This window comes from Melopsittacus undulatus, chromosome 6 (genome assembly GCF_012275295.1).
Source record: "Melopsittacus undulatus isolate bMelUnd1 chromosome 6, bMelUnd1.mat.Z, whole genome shotgun sequence".
NCBI classification, from domain to species: Eukaryota; Metazoa; Chordata; class Aves; order Psittaciformes; family Psittaculidae; genus Melopsittacus; species Melopsittacus undulatus.
Window position 1 is genome coordinate 71,571,460 of NC_047532.1, and position 22,727 is coordinate 71,594,186.

A 22,727-nucleotide genomic window follows, 5' to 3' on the forward strand; every position below is an offset into this window, starting at 1 on the left:
GAGGTCTCACGAGAACAGAGTAGAGGGGCAGGATCACCTCCTTCGACCTGCTGGTCATGCTTCTTTTGATGCAGGCCAGGATACGGTTGGCTTTCTGGGCTGTGAGTGCACACTGAAGCTGGCTCATGTTCATTTTCTCATTGACCAACACCCCCAAGTCCTTCTCTGCAGGGCTGCTCTGAATCTCTTCTCTGCCCAACCTGTAGCTGTGCCTGGGATTGCTCTGACCCAGGTGTAGGACCTTGCACTTGGCATGGTTAAACTTCATGAGGTTGGCATCAGCCCACCTCACAAGTGTGTCAAGGTTCCTCTGGATGGCATTCCTTCCCTCCAGCGAATCAACAGAACCACACAGCTTGGTGTCATCGGCAAACTTGCCGAGGGCACACTCAATTCCATTGTCCATGTCAGCGACAAAGATATTAAACAAGACTGGTCCCAACACTGATCCCCGAGGGACACCACTCGTTACTGATCTCCACCTGGTAATATCCAACAGTGTAAATTTTAAGTGCCAAAGGAAGAGAGATTTGATAAATGAACATGCATGGTGGTAATTTGTGTCTGTCGGAGGAACCCAAAATCAAGAGTATGATTCAATGAGTTACACATCTTGTTCACTTTATTGATCACGATCGCCTATATTTATACAGTTATTGATAACTCACACGCTACTAAACACTCTTTCATTGGTTCCATTAGTTTGTCCACACACCTATCTATACATAGCTATTGGTTGAGGTAGAATTTCCATGTTAGTCCCTGCATCTGCTTACAATGGCTCAGTGTATTATACTTTGATACATACACAGTAACTGGCTGTATTAAGATTGGATACATAATCAATAGCTTGCTGTAATAGTGGATACATGTGCAGTGTAGCACACAGCAACTAAGATACAATTTGGTTATATTAACCCTATGAGAGCATAGTCTCCAAAACTTGCTTAACAGTTCACTATTGTGTCTTAACACATCCCAGTTTCTTTTTATTTTGCTTGCACTGCTACTTTTGCTTCTTTACCCACAGCTTTCTTCATCCTTGGTTCATGTCAAGCTCCACGTAGGCACTTGCTGACTTAGGATTGTGGCCTGCACTCTCCATAAACACCACTTTCTAATGCTAAGACACCGGGATCGGGCACAAGATGCCCACTGCTTTGCAGCCAGTCCACAACAGTTCACTGTCATTCACTCAGTTTCAAGCATGGGTTGTACAGGCCTTCATAAGAGTCAAAGCAGCCAGGGATTATTCAGCCCCTCATAATTTGCGTGCCCATGCTCCATCAGCCATTGTTCCACATGTGTCCCCAGTTTCACAGCTGAGCTTACACCCATTTTCAATTACATTTCCAAGACTGCATAGAAAAATAAGGTCACTATGTCTCAATGTGATCGAACAGATGCACACATTAGTGTATTTAGAAGAAGACACTTGTCCACAATAGTGTCCAGAAGGAACATGAAAAATACATTTGCTCAGATTAATCAAGTATCTCCATGGGTCACTACATACAATTTTAAAGGGAAACAACTCAAACAGTTCTGAAACAATCATTGCTGTTTTATTTAAACTGACAACAGAGAAGCTGAGTAAATTCAGAAGTCATATTCTGCATGGTAGTTTCATTTGTAACTGCAGGTCTAACTTGTATTACTGCCTAGTATCAAAGGAAGTGGAATTCCTCTGTCTTCTCAAGTGTCCTAATGCTTCAGACAGCAGAAAGAGTCAACCTCTAGAATTCATTTGTGAGTGATGATGTGGAAATAAATAAAACAGACCTTCACCTCACCCATTTTAGTAACAATGCTCATCAAGAAAAGCATCTGATCAGTTACAAAACTCAGGCAAGAGCCCAGGAATTTGGCACATAAAAACCCATTTTTTCCAATTCTAAAATAACAAATTAAACAATCATATAGTTAAAATGAAATCCATTCATCTACAATATATACTACAACATGTTCATCCTGATTCATGTCTCTAACTCCGTAATAGCAACCTTCTCAGTCCTTGGGGTATCCCAACGCATTAGTTGAGACCTAAGCTATGCATAAGTTCAGATTCCCCTTAAGTTAGCTCAAAAGAAATCACAGTTGCTTTTTCTCAGAGCAAATTATATTGCAGGCAAAGATACGACAAGCTCTCCAGACAGTTCGTTTTCTCCTCTGTAGACATTTAAGGAGTCCTCAGCAGTTTCAATTTTTCTCGTAGCTCTCCTCAGTATCAAAAACTGTCTATCAAAGAGCAGCAAGGGATTACTTGCAACCTAAACCCAGCATTTGGACAGTATTCTCAAGTTACCTTCTGGAATTACTCTGCAACCCTAAACTATAATATAACTGCATATAATAAGAACATACATAGTGAGTTCACCCAAGCAGTTCCTCATACGCTGTACATGCATCACTTTTTACCTTCAGGAGTCCCGGAACAGATGTTGCATCTGGGAAAGCCTCATTACTAAGTTGTGGCAATATACAAAACCAGCAGTTATCAAAATGCACAAGTATATACACACCAAGTGAATGTGAATTTCTGCCAGGACACAGATTCTGATTTGTAGTAAGCTGTTATGAACAATTAACTCAAGTTTTCATCATTATGTCTATGAGAATAAAATCCATAAACAATCTCAACAGAATGATCATGGCCCAAGACTGAGACCAAGACAGAAGAAAAAGTACCACCATACAGCCCTAGCACTACCTCCCTCATTTAATTTTTTTTTTGGCCTCTCATCCAAGTACTAGGAGAGCTGCAGAACTACCAAAAGATAGCCACCCATTGTACTGTTCATACCTCTACTAAACGAGGGTATAATACATCTCAGTTATAATGGTAATTATGAAGATATCCTCAACACTATTCTTCAGATTGCATTTCATTACAAAAGGAAAGAAAGAAAATGATAAACTAGAAATTCCTATCAGAGATATTAGTATTTATATCACTTTAATGCTGCCAGCATTAAAGCTCACCAGAACCATAGTCACAGAATCACAGAATCCCAAAGGTTGGAAGGGACCTTGAAAGATCATCTAGTCCAACCCCCCTGCAACAGCAGGGTAACCTAGAGTACATCACACAGGAACTTGTCCAGGCAGGCCTTGAATATCTCCAACGTAGGAGACTCCACAACCCTCCCTGGCATCCCCAAGATAATCAGTCTCAGAACTTCTCAAGAGCAAGCTGCAGGCCAGCTAACTCTTCTACAGGTGAAGAATTTTGCTTAATCTCAGTGTCCCTCTGGGGCCTCAAAACTGTTTTACATGGTTAAAAACAGTGAGTGTCCTCCAGAGCAATGATGGCTGAAATCAAGTTATCACAAGACAGTTCACTACTAAGAAGAAACACATAGGCTAGAATATCAAAGAGTAGCTTCATGAACTGGTCTACTGGCAGAAAATCAGTCACCCACTGGTGTGTGTGCTGTCCAGATCCTTGTTGGCAGCAGGCAGGAAGTGCATTCATGCACTGTACAACATGTGTGCAGCAAGGCCTGTGCTTCCCAAAACGTCATACTTACTGCACATGGACAGTCAGTCCAGTCATCTCACAGAAGAGGAACTTGACAGAACTCTCGGTTTTGAAAGACACTTTTCTCAAAGTCAATAGTTTTACCCAGAAGAGTAAAATGCTGAACAGAAAAGATTTCCTATTTTTAGTCAAATCCCAAAGGAATAATGTGGTGTCTTATCTTGAGAGCTGTGGAATGAACCTTTAAATATAATTAAAAAAAAGGCATTTGTTCATGGTATTAAAGTAAAAGATCTGGGTAGGCCCATACAAATTCAATTTTTAAACAAACAATTGAAAACAAGTCAAAATTGGGCTGTTCACTGCTGCTGTACATACTACAAGCTTTCCTCTACCTCCTGGAGTTCTTCTACACCAGAGCTGGAGAAGTGGTATTTATTTCCTTCTTTTTAAGAACAAAATTCCTTCAGCAAAGTAACAGGTTACTATGTTGCATGAATATACACAACCGTATCAAAGGAAACTGATTAAGAAATTAGAAAGGAAATGAGCAGCCTAACAGAGACCATCCACACCATTAACCATGAGCCTCATTACTGCACTCTTGAGGAGGATTCCTCAACTCTGTATCTGGTGACAACCTAGTCTGCCAATGATGAGACGATGTAAAACACCACGAGAGGGAAGCTGCTACCAGTTTCAGTCTCACAAGGGCTAGACAGCAGTTTCAGCTGAATCCCCAAAGGAATTCAAGACAGCAAAGGTTACTGTGAAGGCCAAGTTCACAAGAGTGTCTTATTTAAATCTTGTTCTTTGCGCTATGTGGACTTTTTGGTAAAAATAAATCCTATTTTATTCTGAAGAATGTTCTTCTCTGCCATTTCACTGCTGCTGCTCTTCCTGTATGATCCTTTTGTGATCTCTGAGGGGAAATTCCTATTGGACCTAAAAGAAGTTTTACTTGGCACCAATGGAAAGCAAACTGGAGAAGCAAGATAAAGGGTGGTTGGGTTACAGTCTCACTCAAAGGGACAAGACCAGCTACGGAAAGGGTGTGCTTTCAGGACAGGAAGATCTGCTGCTTTCTCAAGTTCTACTCCAGGATTTCAACCAGATTTCATAACACAATGTAGAGGGGCTCTTGCCAGCTCAACATGAGAAATTAATTAGCAGCAGAGGCTTAAAGCTGGTTGAACACACACACACAAACACATATATGAGTAATGAGCTTTGTGGCAAATACGCCGATAGTGGAAAAATAATACTATGGTTTTGACTATTAAAATTTAAGTCTTAAACCTTTGTAGTTCAAAGATATGAAAGGTGGGTGGGAAGAAGACAAAAAGCAAGTGAGTGCACACCCAAGGAGAACTCTGTGTTTTGGCCTGGTAGAGAAAAACTTGTCTGTCATGAAAAGACCAAGTCATCTAATTCACTCTGTAGGTTAAAAATGGTCATTAATCAGAACATTACATATTTGCCCATCATCAGATACAGTCATGTTAAGTAACAGCTAAGACTCTTTAAAAAGAAAAGAATCCTTACCTCAGTTGTTTTGCATAGTTTTGCTCAATTTCTATCCTTTCTTTTACAAATTTTGCATATTTCTCCAAGAAGTCGATGCCCCATTGTGTGTGCTTGTCCAAGTTATCGAACTGATCCTTTAAAACCAAAGAAACAGAATTACCCAAAGTTAGTTAAGAATCACAGTAGCACCAGAAAAGATATATAATTTATGTGCTGTGAGGAAATGCTTGCTACCTGAATAGAAATTATTCAAGTTATAAATCAGTCATAGAACAGAACATTAAGCTGTATGTGCAGGCTTTCTACACCTTCCTGTACCTACACCTTCCTGTAAAAACAGCTCTGAATACTTGCATTTTAAATTGTATACAGTCTTTGATCACCTTAAAAATGCAAATGTGTTTTTTTCTCCCTAAAAATCCTTTAATTCAAAAGTGGATTTCTACCTCCAAGATGACAAAGGTAAAACCAAAGATCAGCGTTAAGTAAGGAAGAGATACATTCACAAAAGTATGGCAGCTCTAAAACACAAGAAGTAGTGATTTCATTGGATATAAAAAAATACTTCCATTCTCATGATTTCCCACTGAAAAAAGTTAGTATTATAGCTGCATGGCTGAGTTGGGTGTAGTCTGCATCTGAAAAACATTCATTAAATCAATTCTTTCTACACAGTCCGTGATCAGCTCTACCAAGAGATTCCAAAGAAAGCAAACCCGTTCTTAGCCATTAAGAAAGTTATAGTAAAGCAAAGGCACAAAACAGAACAAGGAAACAGACAAAAATAAACCATGCTGCCAAAAAGTCTGGGGATTGTTAGCACATTGAATCATTTTCAAAACCAATATTTCACTATATTCTATACCGAACAACAGGTGAAAGGCACAATAAATAGGATAAGCTGAACATTCAAAAAGCAAGTAGAAATATGGGTGCTAAAGACCAGGCAGGAATAAATACAGGTATAAAATGCAGCCTAGGAAACATTTTTAGCCTAGCACATATTGGTATTTTATGCTAAAAAAAAAACGTCACAATGTGTGTGTGGGGGGGGGGGGGGGAAATCAAGTATTTTCGGCTTGTCACAGCATTTACAGTACTTTTTCTTAACAGTTACTTAGTAATCCAAAATGACAAGCAACTGCAACAGTCTGTCCTGTCTGTGATGTAACCCAAATACAGCTTCTTAGTAAACATAAAAATCAAAATAAGAAAAAGGAAACAAAAAGGCTAAAGAAAGCATTTAAAGGCAAAGTTTAACTCACACAAAAAACGTGGGGCATGTTTATCAGAAACTCTTGCAGATTCAGTAACTTGGCTGACCCTCATGAACTACGCTGACCTTCAGTATATCAATTTAAATTCAATTTCAAAATGCAGTATAATGATCTGAAGTTAAATTTGAAAGTATGTCATAAAATGCTGCAGGGCTAAGACTCAAGGACAATGCATCCAACTAAGAGATACCAACACAGCTATATACAACCAACAGGACTAATTAAAAAGAGCGTAACAGGATTACGGTTGCTTTTAAATCTTGCCTTGTGACTCTTACTATCCTACACCATGGGCTAATAACCATGGCCAGTAGTGCCTTTAACCAGTCAATTCAATAGCATACAAGTAATGCTCACCAAAAGCGCCCATCCTGTTACACTACCAACCATGTGCTCCTGCCTCTGCCATCACTGTCTCAAAACCCACAACTGCCTTCCCTGACTCATTTCACCAGAAACAGCCAAGAGACAAGAGACGGACTAAAAACAAGATTTGAATGTATTTCAGAAACTATGGCCTCTATCTCATATTGTTCTGATGTGCCCACCTTGTACCAACTGCACATTTCCACCCTAAATATCTTTGATAAAAGTGACATCCCTATTGTTTTTAGAAACTGTATATACATTATTTGCATACGTTCAACATCTTGTTCAGTATCTGTCAGTCACAGACAGTGGGATTGAGTGTGCCCTCAGCAAGTTTGCCAATGACACCAAGCTGTGTGGTTCAGTTGATACACTGGAGGGAAGGAATGCCATCCAGAGGGACCTTGACACACTTGTGAGGTGGGCTGATGCCAACCTCATGAAGTTTAACCATGCCAAGTGCAAGGTCCTACACCTGGGTTGGAGCAATCCCAGGCACAGCTACAGGTTGGGCAGAGAACAGATTCAGAGCAGCCCTGCAGAAAAGGACTTGGGGGTGTTGATCAATGAGAAAATGAACATGAGCCGGCTTCAGTGTGCGTTTACAGCCCAGAAAGCCAACCGTATCCTGGGCTGCACCAAAAGAAGCGTGACCAGCAGGTCAAAGGAGGTGATCCTGCCCCTCTGATCTGCTCTCGTGAGACCTCACTTGGAGTATTGTGTGCAGTTCTGGTGCCCTCACCATAAAAAGGACATGGAACTGTTGGAACAAGCCCAGAGGAGGAACATGGGGATGGCAGGGGGGTTGGAATTAGATGATCTTAAGGTCCTTCCCAACCCTAACTATTCTACTCTATATGGGAAGAGAAGACTGTTGTGCTGAGGTGTCAAACTGCTGTTGCATGTATGCATTAGAATATATCAGTCTCCAGAAGTCTTTTTTATATTCTACTCACTTTTGTCATTACTCTGGCAACATTAACCTGGCATCCAAAGGAAGTTTCCAAAAGGTGCTTTTGGCATGAAGTCAATATCTAATACTATTAGGAAGAACTGACTTCCTCCAGTGCAGAACAGAACAAAGCCTTTGCTGTCCTACTTAGGCTCTTTATTTAGTCCACAAAGCTTTCATTTGCTGCTAAGGTTTCATTAGCATTAGGGAACACCACATTACTTATGTTTCCAAACATGTAACCAGAGAGGATGGTTTTCCAAATATTTTCTTCCAACAAAAAAGGACTCTAGTGATCAAAATTAGTTTTCTGCTACCAATGTGAAACTAGAATGGAACAAAGTGAGTACATTTGCCATGCTGATCTCCCCTCATGCTTTCCTAGAAGTATTTAATCATTGACTGAGTGCCAAAACCTCTTCCTTTCCTCAATTCCTCCTCTTCATCTGATTCTAGAAACAGTATACTCTGTGAAAAGTCAGCTTTGTAGGATTATCCCATTGCTTCTCCAGGGAAAAGGAATTTGTTCCCTCCCTGTATGAGGAACATACACAGAACAATCTGAATGGAGTAAATCCAGTGTGAGGAAAAAAGTAAAACCCATTAGCTATCTGCCCCACTCTGCAGACCTTTACATTAGGCCAGCTCCTTCACCATCACCGACATCTGTGAAACTACTTATGAATGCATTAATGATCTCATAAAGAATGAAAATGCTAATTGAGTGGGCCATTAGTCCACATTTACTAGAATTAAAACAAGAGTAGTACATTCTGTATTGAAGAGTGAAACAGCTTCACAACATCAGTTTGTCCACTGACTTTCTCAATCACTAAACATATTATGCACTTAAAACAAAGCACTCACCATGAACAATAATAAAAATTATTTCAATAAGTATCAAAACATTTTTTGAAAATTGTCTCATGGATGCCTAAAAAAAATAATATAAAACCTACAGATCTGTATTCCAAACAAAACAACTCTAATAAAACCTTGCATAAACATTGACTTCTTGGATTAAATCTGACATACGGATGATGTCTCTTTAGTCCTCCAAGTCAACAGACAGAAAATATAAGCCAATATATCAGCTTCATGAGTTTTCAAACTCTCTGCAGCCAACAAACCAGTGCATCAAAGTCTACAGTCATAAAAATCACGTTAGCTGCCCAATAATGACACTGAGATAAACAAGCAAAGGATAAAAGCAACACCACTAAATAAGCAGAAAGGAATGGCCTTTTCACAAAGGCTTCTAGAGGCGAGTCACCAATTCACTTGTGGTCCTTTGAACTTCTCCCCAGAAGCATCCATGTTTGAGTTCTGGGCCTTGATTAAGCAGAAAGTTTCCCTTTCATCCAGGAAAACAAGCAGAAAATCTTCCATACTGCTACAAATGAAATCAAATTAATGCACTGAGATACAAGCCAAGCAGTATCTTGAATTGAAAAAGCAATGCAAAAAGATCAGGCAACACTGTACAGAGCAGAAAATGAACCAAATAACTGCAATAAAATTTAAGCTTGGAATTTCAAAATAAATATATCAGAGTATTAATTTGGCTAGCTCCTTTATAAGGAAAGTAAAAACTGCATTAACCAAAGGTCAGCAAAAGGCAATTAAAAAAAAGCACATTTCTTACAGTATCCAGCAATGTACTACCTTGATAGTAAACCATGTTCTCAATATTCCAAGGCAAATATATATTGCTGTTTGTTTAGTAACTCCCCACAACCCACAGCAGCTGAGCAGGCCATTTTTTGTAAAAAGTTTTATTAAAACTGCAGCTGACTATTATTAAACTGGTTAATGCCAGCTAATGGATGGTGGCCTTAAGTAGAAACTGCCCACTCAAAAGCTGGAATGAAGTCCAAAGTCTCTGCATCATAAACAAACAAATCTGACACTTCATGGAATGTTTGTAGTAGATCAGTATAGACTATTCCAAAATACCTCCCTAAATTCTACTTCTAGATTATTTACTGGAGCCACAGATCAATGTTACAAATACCTCAGATACATAGTTTTAAGCTTATCAGGTTTTTGCAGATAGCAGGAAGCTATACAATAACGCCAACTGAACATCAAAGCAAAGAGCCAAGTTGAATCAAGTCTGAAACAAAGACAAAACAGTCTTTCCTCGGTTAAACACAAGATTTGCTCTCCCCCCTTATGGACACTTTTTTCACACAAACAAACTTCAAGAACCAATAAAAACATAGAGGGATGCTACAGCATAAATACCCCATCTTTAGTCTACCTAAAGCTATCAGCAGCTACTTCAGACATTTGTATATGTGGGAGTTTCAAATAAAAGACATTAAACCAGACTGAGATTTTTAAAGGGTTAGTTGTTCCCAGATTTTACACCTTTGGAAAGCCTTTCTGCATTAAAGGCTAGGATTATGGTATCACCTCTTTCTCAAAAAGAAATCTGCTTTAGTAAATAGTTCCTTTACAATAAACACCAGTTTACCAAAACAAGATCAGACTGTTAATTAGCCTCTATTTCACTGACCCATTTTGATAAGCTCCAGACAACACAGTTGAAAGCCTTAAGAATCATACTAAGCACAGAACAACATTAACTTACAAATTTAACCAATCCATCTTGCTTAATATAATTAATTATACCTGCTGTATCTTTAAGATACATCATTAATCAAAATATTTTATTTGAAATCACAACACTTAATATTATGATCCATCATTTTTTTCTGTTTTGCATCAATGGTACATCACTGTTCCCACACATTTAACTGACCACAACTTCAACCTGCAGTTACCCAACTGATCTCATTTGCAGTTTTGAAGCACTGGCACAAGATTAGGGTATTTTCCACATTCTTTGTTCTCTACACTGCACAGCCTCTTTAGTGTAAATTTCAGATTCAGTTAGTGGGAGATAAAAAGCACAATTCCCTATTTTGCTCTCTAAATCCTGAACACTTATGTAGTCCAGGATAAGGAAATATACACCAGGCCCTAATGAGAGTCCACAAAGAATGTGCTCACAGCACAGGAAAGCAGGAATCGGGTGCTGTTAAAAGAAAAAGGCCAGAACACTTGGCATCAAAAAATCCCCAATGCATTAGTGGATAGAAATGTTGTACTTTATTATCATTTATGGAAAAGCAACAAATCACTTAACCAGAAACTCTACAGTAATCTAACTGAGAAAGTGTGGCTGATAATACAACTCAACATTGATCATAGTTCTTATTTTCTCAATTAAACCCCAGGGGGTTTCTCAAATGAATCTGAATTATGGTTACATTTAAATGATAGGGTGAATTCCACATTACGTCTTACTTTCCTGTATCAGCAATACTGAAGAAGACAAAAAGACCCAGTGCTACTCACAAGGTTAAATATTTTAACTTACAAATTATTTTAAAGTGACTACTTCACATATTTTTAGCCAACTCTTCTCCAGAAATATCTGAATTCTTTTATAAAAAATAATGCAGCTTGCTTTTTTTGTTTGGTTTGGGTTTTTTTGTTATTGTTAAATAGGCCTGAATTCAGCTCAAATTATTCAACATTTCCATAGAATCATGGAATGGTTTGGGATGGAAGGGATCTTAAATCTCATCCATTTCCAACTCCCTGTCATGAGCAGCAACACCTTCAGCTGGATCAGGCAGCTCAAAGACCGTACCAATGTGGATGACTCCAAGTACCATTTATTAAAAAATAATAAAATTAATACCCCCCAACCCCCCCCCCCCAGAAAATACCACACAACACAACCCCCCCCAATAAAACAAACAAAAAAATACACAAAAAACCACCCCCCCCAAAAAAAATTAAAAACCCCACAAAAAACAAACCAACAACCAAAATCTGACAATGTTTCTGCAAAAACCTAGAGATGCTACATTAAAAATCAAGGCAACCATAATCAGACAAATATGTTAGTGAGAAGTTAACATTATAGAATACTTTTCCTTTATGAAAATTAGGCTATAAAATTGTAATTTAATTAGAATATATGTTTAGCTGATCTACTTCTGACAGTACATTTCAGTTTCTCTGACCTTTGAAACCTCTTCAGTGCCTAATTGGTTTTGAGCTGTACCTTTGTCTCTGTTTGCATTCCAGCTTCCTTTTCTATCCTAGCATAATAGCTCTTCTATTTTACTGTCTGAACTTATTATCACTTCTCTCTCTCCCTGCCTATCTTTATAATTATCAATTTGGTCTTCTGGTCTGTTTTCCTTGCAACCACAATGTGCTTCTTCCTAACAGGCAGACAAGAACTGCTTCCAGATAAGCAGTAGTTTGAGTTTTTTAAACATCCTGGTAGTTTTACATCTAACAACTAACAAAGAGCTTATTCTATACCAAGAAAAAAGAGAAAGCATCTTAATTTGCGGCTTTCTACGAGTTCTGGAACATAGGTTCCAGACTAATTTGCAAATTATACCTCATTCCCTTTAAAAACTATGCATTAAAATTAAGAGCAGGGGAAAAAAGTGGCTGTAAGCAAGCTTAATAGGCTAAGCACTTTTTGGACACAAGATTAATAGACATGAACAAGTTAAGAGCAGTAGCATCAAAAGCCATAGCTGCGTGGAAATAAAGCAGAGGCACTCAGATTAAGATAAAAAAAGTTACAGGTTCATATACATAAACTGAACAGCACTTAGCATTTTAATTTCGTATTAAAAGCTCAGTATAGATTTTACAGGCAGGATAGTAGGAAGAAAATGTTCTACTCTTCTGGAGACATTAATTTCTAAATAGAACTTCTGAAAACTATCTTTGGGCTGACCTTCAGGACATGGAGCCATTTTGCTAGCAAAAACTAAGATACTCATGTTAACAATAAGCTGTATGTTACAGTTTGACAATATTTAAGTGAGAAACTGTTAGAAACACAGACCTGAAGTGCTTAATGTGCAAAAGGAAAATAAAGTTACATAAAAAATTACTTTTAGCCAGATGAAAGACTATTTTGCTCTAAGGAATGAATAAATTCATAGCATGAATGCAGTATGAAAACTCTATTTGCCTGTTAAAAACGTATATACATTCTTAATAAGCAAAACCACTGTCAACTTCGATTTTTAAGTCCGTTTCCATGACTAGAGAACCGCTTGCCTGATAAAGTCAGCAAAAAACTCAACAGTACTGAACCACTAGAGATGTAGCCATGCTGTAAAATAAGGCATACAGCAAGTTAGGTTTCTAAAATGAAGCTAAAAATAGAAAGCCACAATTGAGAAAGAGAAATACAAAGTCTGTGCTTTTCCCTTTAAAGATCTCCTTGGACCAGCAGCAAAGGAACTGCTTTGGAAACTTTTGATGGAAAGTCAGGTCTGGCAGGAGGGGATGTCTTGTTTGGCAGCTAACAACTTCACAGGTGTGACAGGCACATTCATTTTCCAGGAAAGGACAGGAATCTGTCGCTGACAGAACAGGAATAGAAACATTTGTGACTGCATTTGGCATGAGCAGCCAGAGCCAGAATAGAATCAAGTTCCACATCTGGAGATTAGCACATCAACTGAAAGACATCAGAGACTGGCATTAGCAATTACAGCGATGCTTTCCAGCTCACTCATGCCACTGAATATATCAGTTAGCCTAAGGACTAAGTTTTAATAGCATTAGTTTTCTACCGGCAGAGGAAGTTGATCAAAACCATTCACAGCTGGGACAATGAACACCAGCTGAAAGACAACAGAGGAAAGCAATGTGCTGTCAACAGAGGGCATCTCAACAACTCCTGTTTGGCCAGTTTATGAATCACCCTCAGAATTCAGTTAATAGATGGGTATGTTCACATGAACTCAAGTGTATTTATCTCCCTGTATCAGGATGCAAACTTCAGTAAAGAGAAATTCAATTCTGCACAACTTTATCTATGGGTCTGCTTTCCATTTTTCTCAGCAGGCTCCTGCTCTGTCTTCCCGTGCAGGCTCAGTCAGCCCTGCCTCACTCCACAGGGAAGGCTGTTCTCTAAATGCATCATCTCCTCCTCCTAAGTTCTACCAGCACAGTGCATAATAGCCAGAACACAATTACAGGCATCTTTGCTACTCTTCACAGGCTTTTCATATTGTGCTTATCAATGAACAGGGCTGTTCACTGTGGGTACGTATCAGCTTTAGCATCTCTACTTACAAGCTAGCATGAAGGTAGAGATACTGTCCCAAGCAAACAGAAAAGTCTTCTGTACCACAGCTACTTCAGAAAAACATAAACATACACACACATATAAAGCAGGTATCATTAACCAAACACCCTTGTCTGTAAAACACAAGCATACATAAAACATAAACCAGGAAATCCAACTTTGAAAACTGGATCAGAATCCACTCATTCAACTTTCAGAGACCCTTAGTCTCATTAAACATTTAATAGAGAGGAAAATATAAAAAAGCAAAAAAGTAACCAGATTTTTCCACGTATGTTTTTATAGATATTTAAAATATTTGAGTCTTCCCTGCATTTGAACCAAATCTTAATTCTGAAACAGCAATTCTTCACTTAGTTCTACTTTAATTCCCACTTTAACACACATCAAGCTGTTTTCAAACAGCTCTGTCCAAGACAACAGCAGACCACAAATCAATGTTTTCAAGTATTACTGGATTAAAATAGCTGCCACTTTAACACAGAGACAGCACTACACTTGCCTTCTTTATACAAAGGACATAATTGTGTCCATTCTCCTAAACACCAAGAAATCTTATTTTCACCATAGCCAAGCCGGAAATCAGGCACTTCCTGAGACTTCTGAGTGACTGTGTGGTGTTAATAAACAGACAGAAACATAAGCAGATTTTAACCTTATGCCACCTGCAAGAGGAGCTAGGAAGAACTTAAGTGTAACCATAAATGACCTTCAGTCTGATAAGTATCACAGTAAAAAAGTATCAGTGCTTGTATACTGCATAGAGATGCTGTTGCTCATTATAAGAAAGACCTGGGAAAATTCCCACCTTCAGAGGAACACTTTATACAGAGTATAAATCAGTGGGGCTTACACACCAGTGAAGCAGCAGAACACTCAATTCATGGTATGACCAATACCCTTGTGAGGCTTTCACGTGAAGCAGTCCTGTGTAAAACCAGCAAATTAACTGCATGACTAACATCAGCATGTAGAAAATCTGCAACGAAGTATCTGGCAAGGTTCTGATTTCTGAAAAATTGTGTGAAGAATCATTTTGTTCCTCAGAAAAGATCATTACATGGTTTGACACTCAATGTACAACGTGAATGTTTTACTGTATGACTAAACAAACCACCAGTGAAACTACTAAAACCTTTAAAGACTTGTTAATGCCTCTCTATAGATACTTCCAAAGTACTATTACAAATGTATCCACGGGAGACTGAATGAGCAAACTGCTCTGCCATTTGCCAGTTCTTGCATATGTAACAATCTATTTTCCAATTCTAAAGGATCTGTTTTCTAAAACCAGAAAGAGATCTTACCTACTTGCCAACTTCTTCAGAGAGGGGTTAAGTTTCTGTTCTGGCAGGTCTGGCACTGCATTTAACAAGCACAGTATGCACTGCTTCTTTTCTCTCCAAACACTAAGGGAATGAACTTGGAACAGCATGCTCAAGAAAAGAAGGGAATGGTATTGATGTTACAAAGTAAATGGTTCCCCGAGAACAGGAGATTATTACTCTGAGGGTAACATAACAAGGGCAAGGTACAGAGGAGATGACAGGGGAGAGCTAAAGGTTTTGCAAATGGAATATTATTACAGAACACCTAGATGCCCTACATCACAAATTCAGAAGAAAACAAGTTCCACCAGCTTTGCTGCTCATTCTGGTGCAATAAGCCCGCATTCATTACTTTGCAGGACACAGTCATTTCTTAACAAGTTACATCTCCATCCCTTACATGTAAATGCACATCTCTCTACAAATTGTGTCCGTACAAGTACATCCAGTTGCACTACCATGAAAACCAACTTACAACACACTATTCAATGAGTTTTACAAACTTGAGATGTGACATTAGTTTGCATATAACTACACTATATACTATAGTTCAGAACTGTAACAATCACAGCTCTGAAGTCACCAAAAAGACTGTGGTAGCAAGCAAAATAAGGAAGTACCTTCTGCCAGCTGGGGGAGGAGAAAAATAAGGGACTATCAACTTCCTTGTGATCCAAATATCACTTCCTTGTACTTGTCTGCTCAGCTATAAAGTAGACTGTTCTGAGGATACCCTTTTTAACTGACTTAAAAACAGTGAAGTGTTTAACAAGAGGGGTGTACAAATCCCATGCAGTCAAGTCACTTTGGTGTGTTTCATATTTAAAGATGCATATTTAATTCTTCTCCTAGTGGAATAAGTAGAAAGAAAAAACCTGTTTGGTATGGGTTGAATAGTGCTGTTTGTAAATCTAGTAATTAGGACAAGCATCACAAAAATATGCATACAGAATCCAAAAATATTAAGCTGAAACAAAATACATTTCAGAGCACTATTTCTAAACAGTAACAGCAGTAAACTATGAACTCATAAAATAAAACCTATAGATCAGGAATAAAACAAACACAGCCCAGCATTAGGAATAAAATGAATATAGCCTGGTGCTAACTTTTAGCTCACTTCTCACAATATGTGTAACTGCAATATACAGTAAACCTACAAGAACTTGCTCATGAAGTCACACGGATTCTCTGGCGATCGTCAAACTTATACCTTTAGACAGAGATGCAGATATCCAAACAATCTCCTTACTTTGCATAGCTCTGATAAACTGTTTCAACTCCTCTCTCTATTCCTCCTGTAGGAAAATACCATGAATGCAACTGGAATATGAGAAGGAATTTCCAGGTGCTATTAAATAGGTTTGCTCTTCTAAATCACTCAAAGCAAGTTACCTGTACACAAGCTTTCTGATCAGCTCTTCAATTTTACTGAACTAAAGCATTAGCCTTTTTTTTTGGGAAAGGCTGAAAATATGAATAGAATTCATACCATAATTCTGAGCACACTCCCCTTCAAATGGGAGCAGACACTGCTCAATACTTCAGAAGATCAGAGGTCACTGGGGTAAACAGTTGGGTAAACAGTTACAGAACTGGAAGGCTCATCCCTTAACTGATTTAACATATGCTGTTTGTTTTTGTTCCCTCAATAGATGATGGGATTTTCCTGTAAAAAGTCCTACTTTAAAGTGAACTTCCCTTTCACTACCTATTGTGAATATTTTTGTGTTCAAGAGAAAGAACATTCAATCCATGTCTTTTTCCCATCACAAATACCTTCTGAAGAAATGGTAAATACTTTTCAAACTTGATTATAAAACCAGATCCATATACTCAGCAGGAAATTATCACGGCTGTAAATTAGGGATTTCTTTGGAATGTTATTTCAGATAAAGAAAACCCATGGGGGTAGGGGGTGGGGTGGACAATGGGACCAAGAAAGCCCCAGATGCACAAACAAAAACAAAACAAAACAAAACACCAAACCCAACCAACAAACTCACAAAAATCACCCTCTATTCGCAATGGTATCTAGTGCAATCATTGTTTTTAAAGCAAAATTCATAGTAACTAACATCACTGAATAAAAAAATTTAAACTGAAACCAGATGTTACTACTGGCATCTTCAAAACAACGGAATTTTTCAAGGTTTTGTGATTCAGTTAACATTAAAATGTAACACGACTCTGTAGTGTTATAAGTTTATCTCAGAGTTTTTAAGATATGAGCCCAGAAATATACAGTAAAGCCCTCATCTTTCACAACAAAATTCAATCATAACCTGTATTGTAGGAATAGCATTAACATTCTTCATAAAATTTTTTTTTCTTCTAGTAGAAATATACTTTCTTTGCAAGATCGAATAATACAAACACATACTGTTCCCCTCCAGGTTAACAAGGTTCCCAAATAGCTTAAATAACAAGGGAAACAATCAGAAAAATCTAATCATAAGCATATGCACTCCCATTAGAAAAGTTACATTTTTTAAATGGTCAAAACCCCCTATTAGAGCATATTTGGACACTGAAGTCCCATATACAAAAGCTCAGTACAAACCTCAGTGTACTGAAAAATACATGCACCACACTTTTCAATTCTCATAGCTACATTTCACATTCTTTCCAAAAAATATACAAAGGCCAAACTCAAACCAGCCCAATTTCATACTATTTCTCTAACCCAGCATAGCAATTACATCAGTATTAAACAGATAATGGGCTCCATAAATACATTCCACATCAGTGCAGGTGCTCAATACCAAAAGCAAGCAAATCTATAGCATAATCAGTGCAAGTATTTCTGAAGACAGATAGTACTCACATTCAGGACAGAGGTAATCATGGAATGGCAGTCACATCTGGCAAGGCTGACACCAGACTGCATCTGTTTCTTTTTTAAGAGATGTATTTCTTTTTGAGAGCCAAACAGCCAATGTAGAAATTAAAAGGTACTTCAGCAACAGCCTACCTGCTGCAACTATTCCCTTCCTAACCAAACTAACAAAAATACAAGGGTATTCACAGTGCAATACCAGAAATAATAAAGAGCAAGACAAAAAAACCCACTCAACATTGTACTGGAGATTTAGTTAAAAATTAAATTGCAGATAAACATAGCAACTCGCTACAAATCACAGTACTTCTCTTCCAAAATCCAGTTCTAACCAAAGAACCCTTTAACATTCCTCACTACACACTGACCTGTAAGTAGAAGAAAGTGGCGCAGTATTTTTCACACACATAAGTACATGGAACCTCTCCTGTATTTTATGTCATTGTCGCATCACATTCTTTATGTCCTATATGAAAAACCCAATTATTTGTAATTTCCTTCTTCAACATTAAGTGCTACTCAGATCTCTACTAAGTACTCATTTCACTAAGTCCTCAGGGAATTAAACTAGCAAAATATTAAAAAATAATTGATAAAGCTCACTAAATAATCAATGTCCTATGAATTGTCATTAAATGCTAAATAAATTCTGATAAACAGCCTCAAATATTGAATAAAACATTAAATCACAAAATCACAAAACCATTTCTCTTATGCTGAATAGAGCTGTTCTGTCTTTTCTTATAGTTGACTACGAACCTGAAACAATCTTATTGTATAAGGGAGTTCCAACTTTGTATTTAACATTATGAACTTGATCAAGAACACAATACTGAAATTCAGTGTTTCATATCTGGGGATCCTTAACACTTTTAACCTAGCAAAACCATTTTCAAGTTAGTGATTAACAAATCTAAATTTGAAATAAAAAACATCAGAATTTTGTAGTAGAAAAAATAATCCAAGTGCCTTTTCTCTAAGTATCTCTTTCTGATTTCACATCAATATGTAAAACCATGCCTAGCTTCTAGAAAGAAAATAAATAATTTTATTCGTCATTTTCTTATCTGCGCCAGTACCTGAATGCAATGCATATTTAGCATACAATGGGAAATTAAAGACACTCCCCAACCACCCATTTTTTCTGAAGCAATAGGACAAGGGGTAATGGGTTTAAACTGAAACAGGGGAAGTCCAGGTTAGATGTAAGAAAGAAGTTCTTCTCTGTGAAAGTGGGGAGGCCCTGGAACCGGATGCACAAAGATGTGTCAAATGCTCCACCCCTGTCAGTGTTCAAGGCCAGGCTGGACAGAGCCTTGGCCAACATGCTCTCTACTGTTTGGCATCTCTGCCCACGGCAGCGGGGTTGGAACTGGATAACCTTAAGGTTCCTTTCCAACCCAAACCAGTCTGTGATTCTATGATTTGGGAAGAAAGCAAGAAAATCTCAAGAAAATAGTTCAAAGACAACTACAGATCATTCCTGCAATACATGGAAGAGAACACTGTCATAAGTAGTTTCTATTTGTAATTTCTGCCCCATAACTCAGACAAATATTAAATATTTCAAAATATTCAAAAGCTCACTATAAAAATTTATCCTGACTTTAGCCCAAGTCATTTAAATTAATGTGACCTTGATACATAGCATTTCTTAAAGTGCAAAGCCTATTCTCAGGTCTGAAAGTTATGCTGGACTTATTTTTACTGCATTTGTTAAAAACTCAGTTCTCAAATTATTTATGTATCTTTTTTATCTACATATATATGCAGGAACCAACTCATGTGAGATGCACCCAGCATTAATACTTGCACATTTTTTACTAGCTCATTAGGCTGGAAAACATTGATTTGTTATCAACCTGCTATAATTAAAAATACACTCCAGATTGCTTGTATGTAACAAGAAGAAAGAAACTTAAGTTTTACAATCTAAAATATTTATGCCTCTCAAGAATACACAGTAGCACAAACCCATAATACTTCCATCTCTAGCACTCCACCAACCAGATCATTCACACAATCCAATGTATCATCCAGTTCATACAGGCAATCACTAGTAACAAGAGAGCAATTTTACAAGAATTTAACACTCTAAACTGCTATGGCTCTCAGCATCCATCTTTATGGTTGTCGCAATCATTAGTTTAATTTGTTCTACTTGCAGCTTAAAATCATGCTATGGTACAATGTACTAATATCTTAACTGTATTTTTAACTAAGCCTTCACAAAGTGTTTTGATTGATACAGAACTTTGCTGCTCATGAGTATTGCAAGAATCTCACATCACGGATTCCAAACTCTGCTATAAACTAAAACGTTAATTCAAATGTTTTCCACCATGCTGCAAAACATTTTTCCCTATTTCAACAACTGGAGAGATCACACAATACATCCCATCTGCATAGTCATCTCTGATTTCTGAATCCATCTTAGAAACAACTTTATCAATCTTTACAACTGTCAATTGTAATGTGTAAACTAATAATAGCACTTTCTTTGCAATAAAGCAGGTGTAATAGGTAAAGAACTCAAATGGAAACAAGCAGACTCACAGTAACTACAACAGAACACCCAATAGCAATATTTAATGATGTTGTGATGGGCTGCAACATCAATAAACACACAACTGGCACACAAATACTGAGGTGAAATCAGGCAAACAAAATCATGGGGAAAATACTGACTACAGGTATTTTTCTCCAGATGTGACTTAGGATTCCCAATATTAATGCAGCATAACACCATTCCAAATGTAATTCAGATCAACTACATCCAGCTGAAACAGTAAACTGTCTCCCACCAGATGAATCTAACTGGATGAGCTGCACCACCTTCTATATGAGCTAGTATTTTTATATACCATCCTTAGGGTTTACAGCCAGAAGGTCAACTCATAAATTGTGCATTTAAGCACTATATAAAGCATCCTATCATTGTTTCCACCCAAAAAATCTAAAGCAGTAACAGCTACTGAAAATTGTTCTTCATATGGTGAACACTCATTATGAAGGCCTGCTGAAATATTACCATGAAAGCCTTTGGTAAAACCTTTTTAAGATGCTGGAGATGTTTGATACCATATAGTAGAGATGGTAAACCACAGGTCACACAAAGCCCAGAAGAAAACTGCATGTGTCAGAAAGCATTCTGTACCCCTCAAAAGACCTTCTTAAAAATAACTTTAGATAACCAGTTACCTTCACTGTTAATTTGCCACACTCTTTATTCTTCTACTTTCCTCAAAAAAAATGAAGTTCATATTAAGCAGAAGATAGAAAAAAAATGTTGAAGCAACTGAATGAATTGTAACTCTAAAGGGATAAAAGATTATGAATAAAAATAATACAATAAGATAGTCTAAACAAACTAAAAATGGAGCAAGTAAATTGTTAGGCATTTCTAGCAAATGAAGATAAATTGTTTTCAGGAAAAAGAAAAGCAGAATCTCACAGCAAAAAATGATAGGGTGTTGCTCCCTAATGTAAACTTACTATTGCATTAACTTTTTGAGTGGCAGAGAACACTGAAAGATAAAGGATGCAACTTCAAGCAAAGCCTCAAAGCCTTTACTTATGACAGAAAGATATATTTTTATTTAAATATTTCAAGAGCCCTCATCAGCTTTCTACCAAATACAGTAACATCTAAAAAAAAAATACATTTCTTGCAATGAAGTTAAGGTGCACACTGTACTACTTCCACATCACTGACATCAACTGGAAATACATGAAAAATCTGCAAAGTACTCTTGAAGAAATGCTTTAAAGCTCACAACCTTAATGAACAACCAACCCTTTACACCATACAGAACACAGTTTTGCATTGATTGCTTTAGAACAGATGAAGCCTGCAAGTGTTCAGTCTTTCCTTTGTATTTCATCATTGTGACCCACAAAGATAAAAATTTACAGAACTCAGAAAATAATGCATCACTCATTCCTCAGTGTTCACCAAACAAAATACACAACCAGAACCAAGGAGAATGTATTCCACAACAGACATATGGTGAAGTTAATGACCAAAATGTCACTTATACATTCAATGAAACCATTAACAACTTTAAGGGTACATTGTATTGATTAAGAGGAATCAACAACCTAAGAAAGAATAGGAAAAAAACATTTTGAAGAGTAATGCTGTCTTCCTAACAGTAACTGGTACCAGTCCTAGAAGTATCACAGGCAACACCCAGTCAGTTTAACAGGGATATAGCAGCATGATCCTCTTCCCACAGATGAACAGTAGTCAGCAAAAAAATAAGCCTCTTTTCCAATGACCTAACAAAGAAATAAAGTCATGAAAGCCACAAGCTTCAGTTTCGACTTTGTGAAGACATCTGATGATGTGTTCACGGTAAGTCTGAAATGCTAAGTACAAAGCACTACAGTCTATCAATACGAGAAACACGTACATGTAAGGTCTGTGCTAGAAATTCACTGTTCACAGTTTCCCAGCATCCACAACGGATAAATTAAAAGCAGTTTTCCCACAAAAGGTCTACATAAAAATGAAACAGCTCTTCTTTCAGAACTAAACCTCAAGGCTGAAATCTGCATTTGAAGCACTGATATTCCATTGCAACTCATAATTTAAAAAAGCATGAATGCTGATCATTCAGTACTATCACCTTCAGCTGATTGCACGGTTTCTTAAAAACTGCAAGGCATTTTACACAAATTATGTCAAGCCCACAATTACAGCTTTGCAATGTAAGCCAGAGAGAACAGGAGGAAATACAAAAATCACTAAGCATATAAATACCACTGGCATCTCATCTTTAAGACTTGGTTTTAAAACTCTAG

General features: G+C 37.5%; 1 protein-coding gene across 2 annotated transcripts in view; it reads right to left on the bottom strand.

The window, feature by feature from the left end:
* Nucleotides 1-22,727, bottom strand: part of FNBP1L (formin binding protein 1 like) — a 59,881-nt gene that overhangs the window by 25,672 nt on the left and 11,482 nt on the right. For both annotated transcript variants that reach the window (XM_031053435.2, XM_031053434.2), the window contains exon 2: nucleotides 5,027-5,142. In XM_031053435.2, coding sequence (XP_030909295.1) covers nucleotides 5,027-5,142 — 116 coding nt within the window. The remainder of the gene's footprint in view (nucleotides 1-5,026; nucleotides 5,143-22,727) is intronic.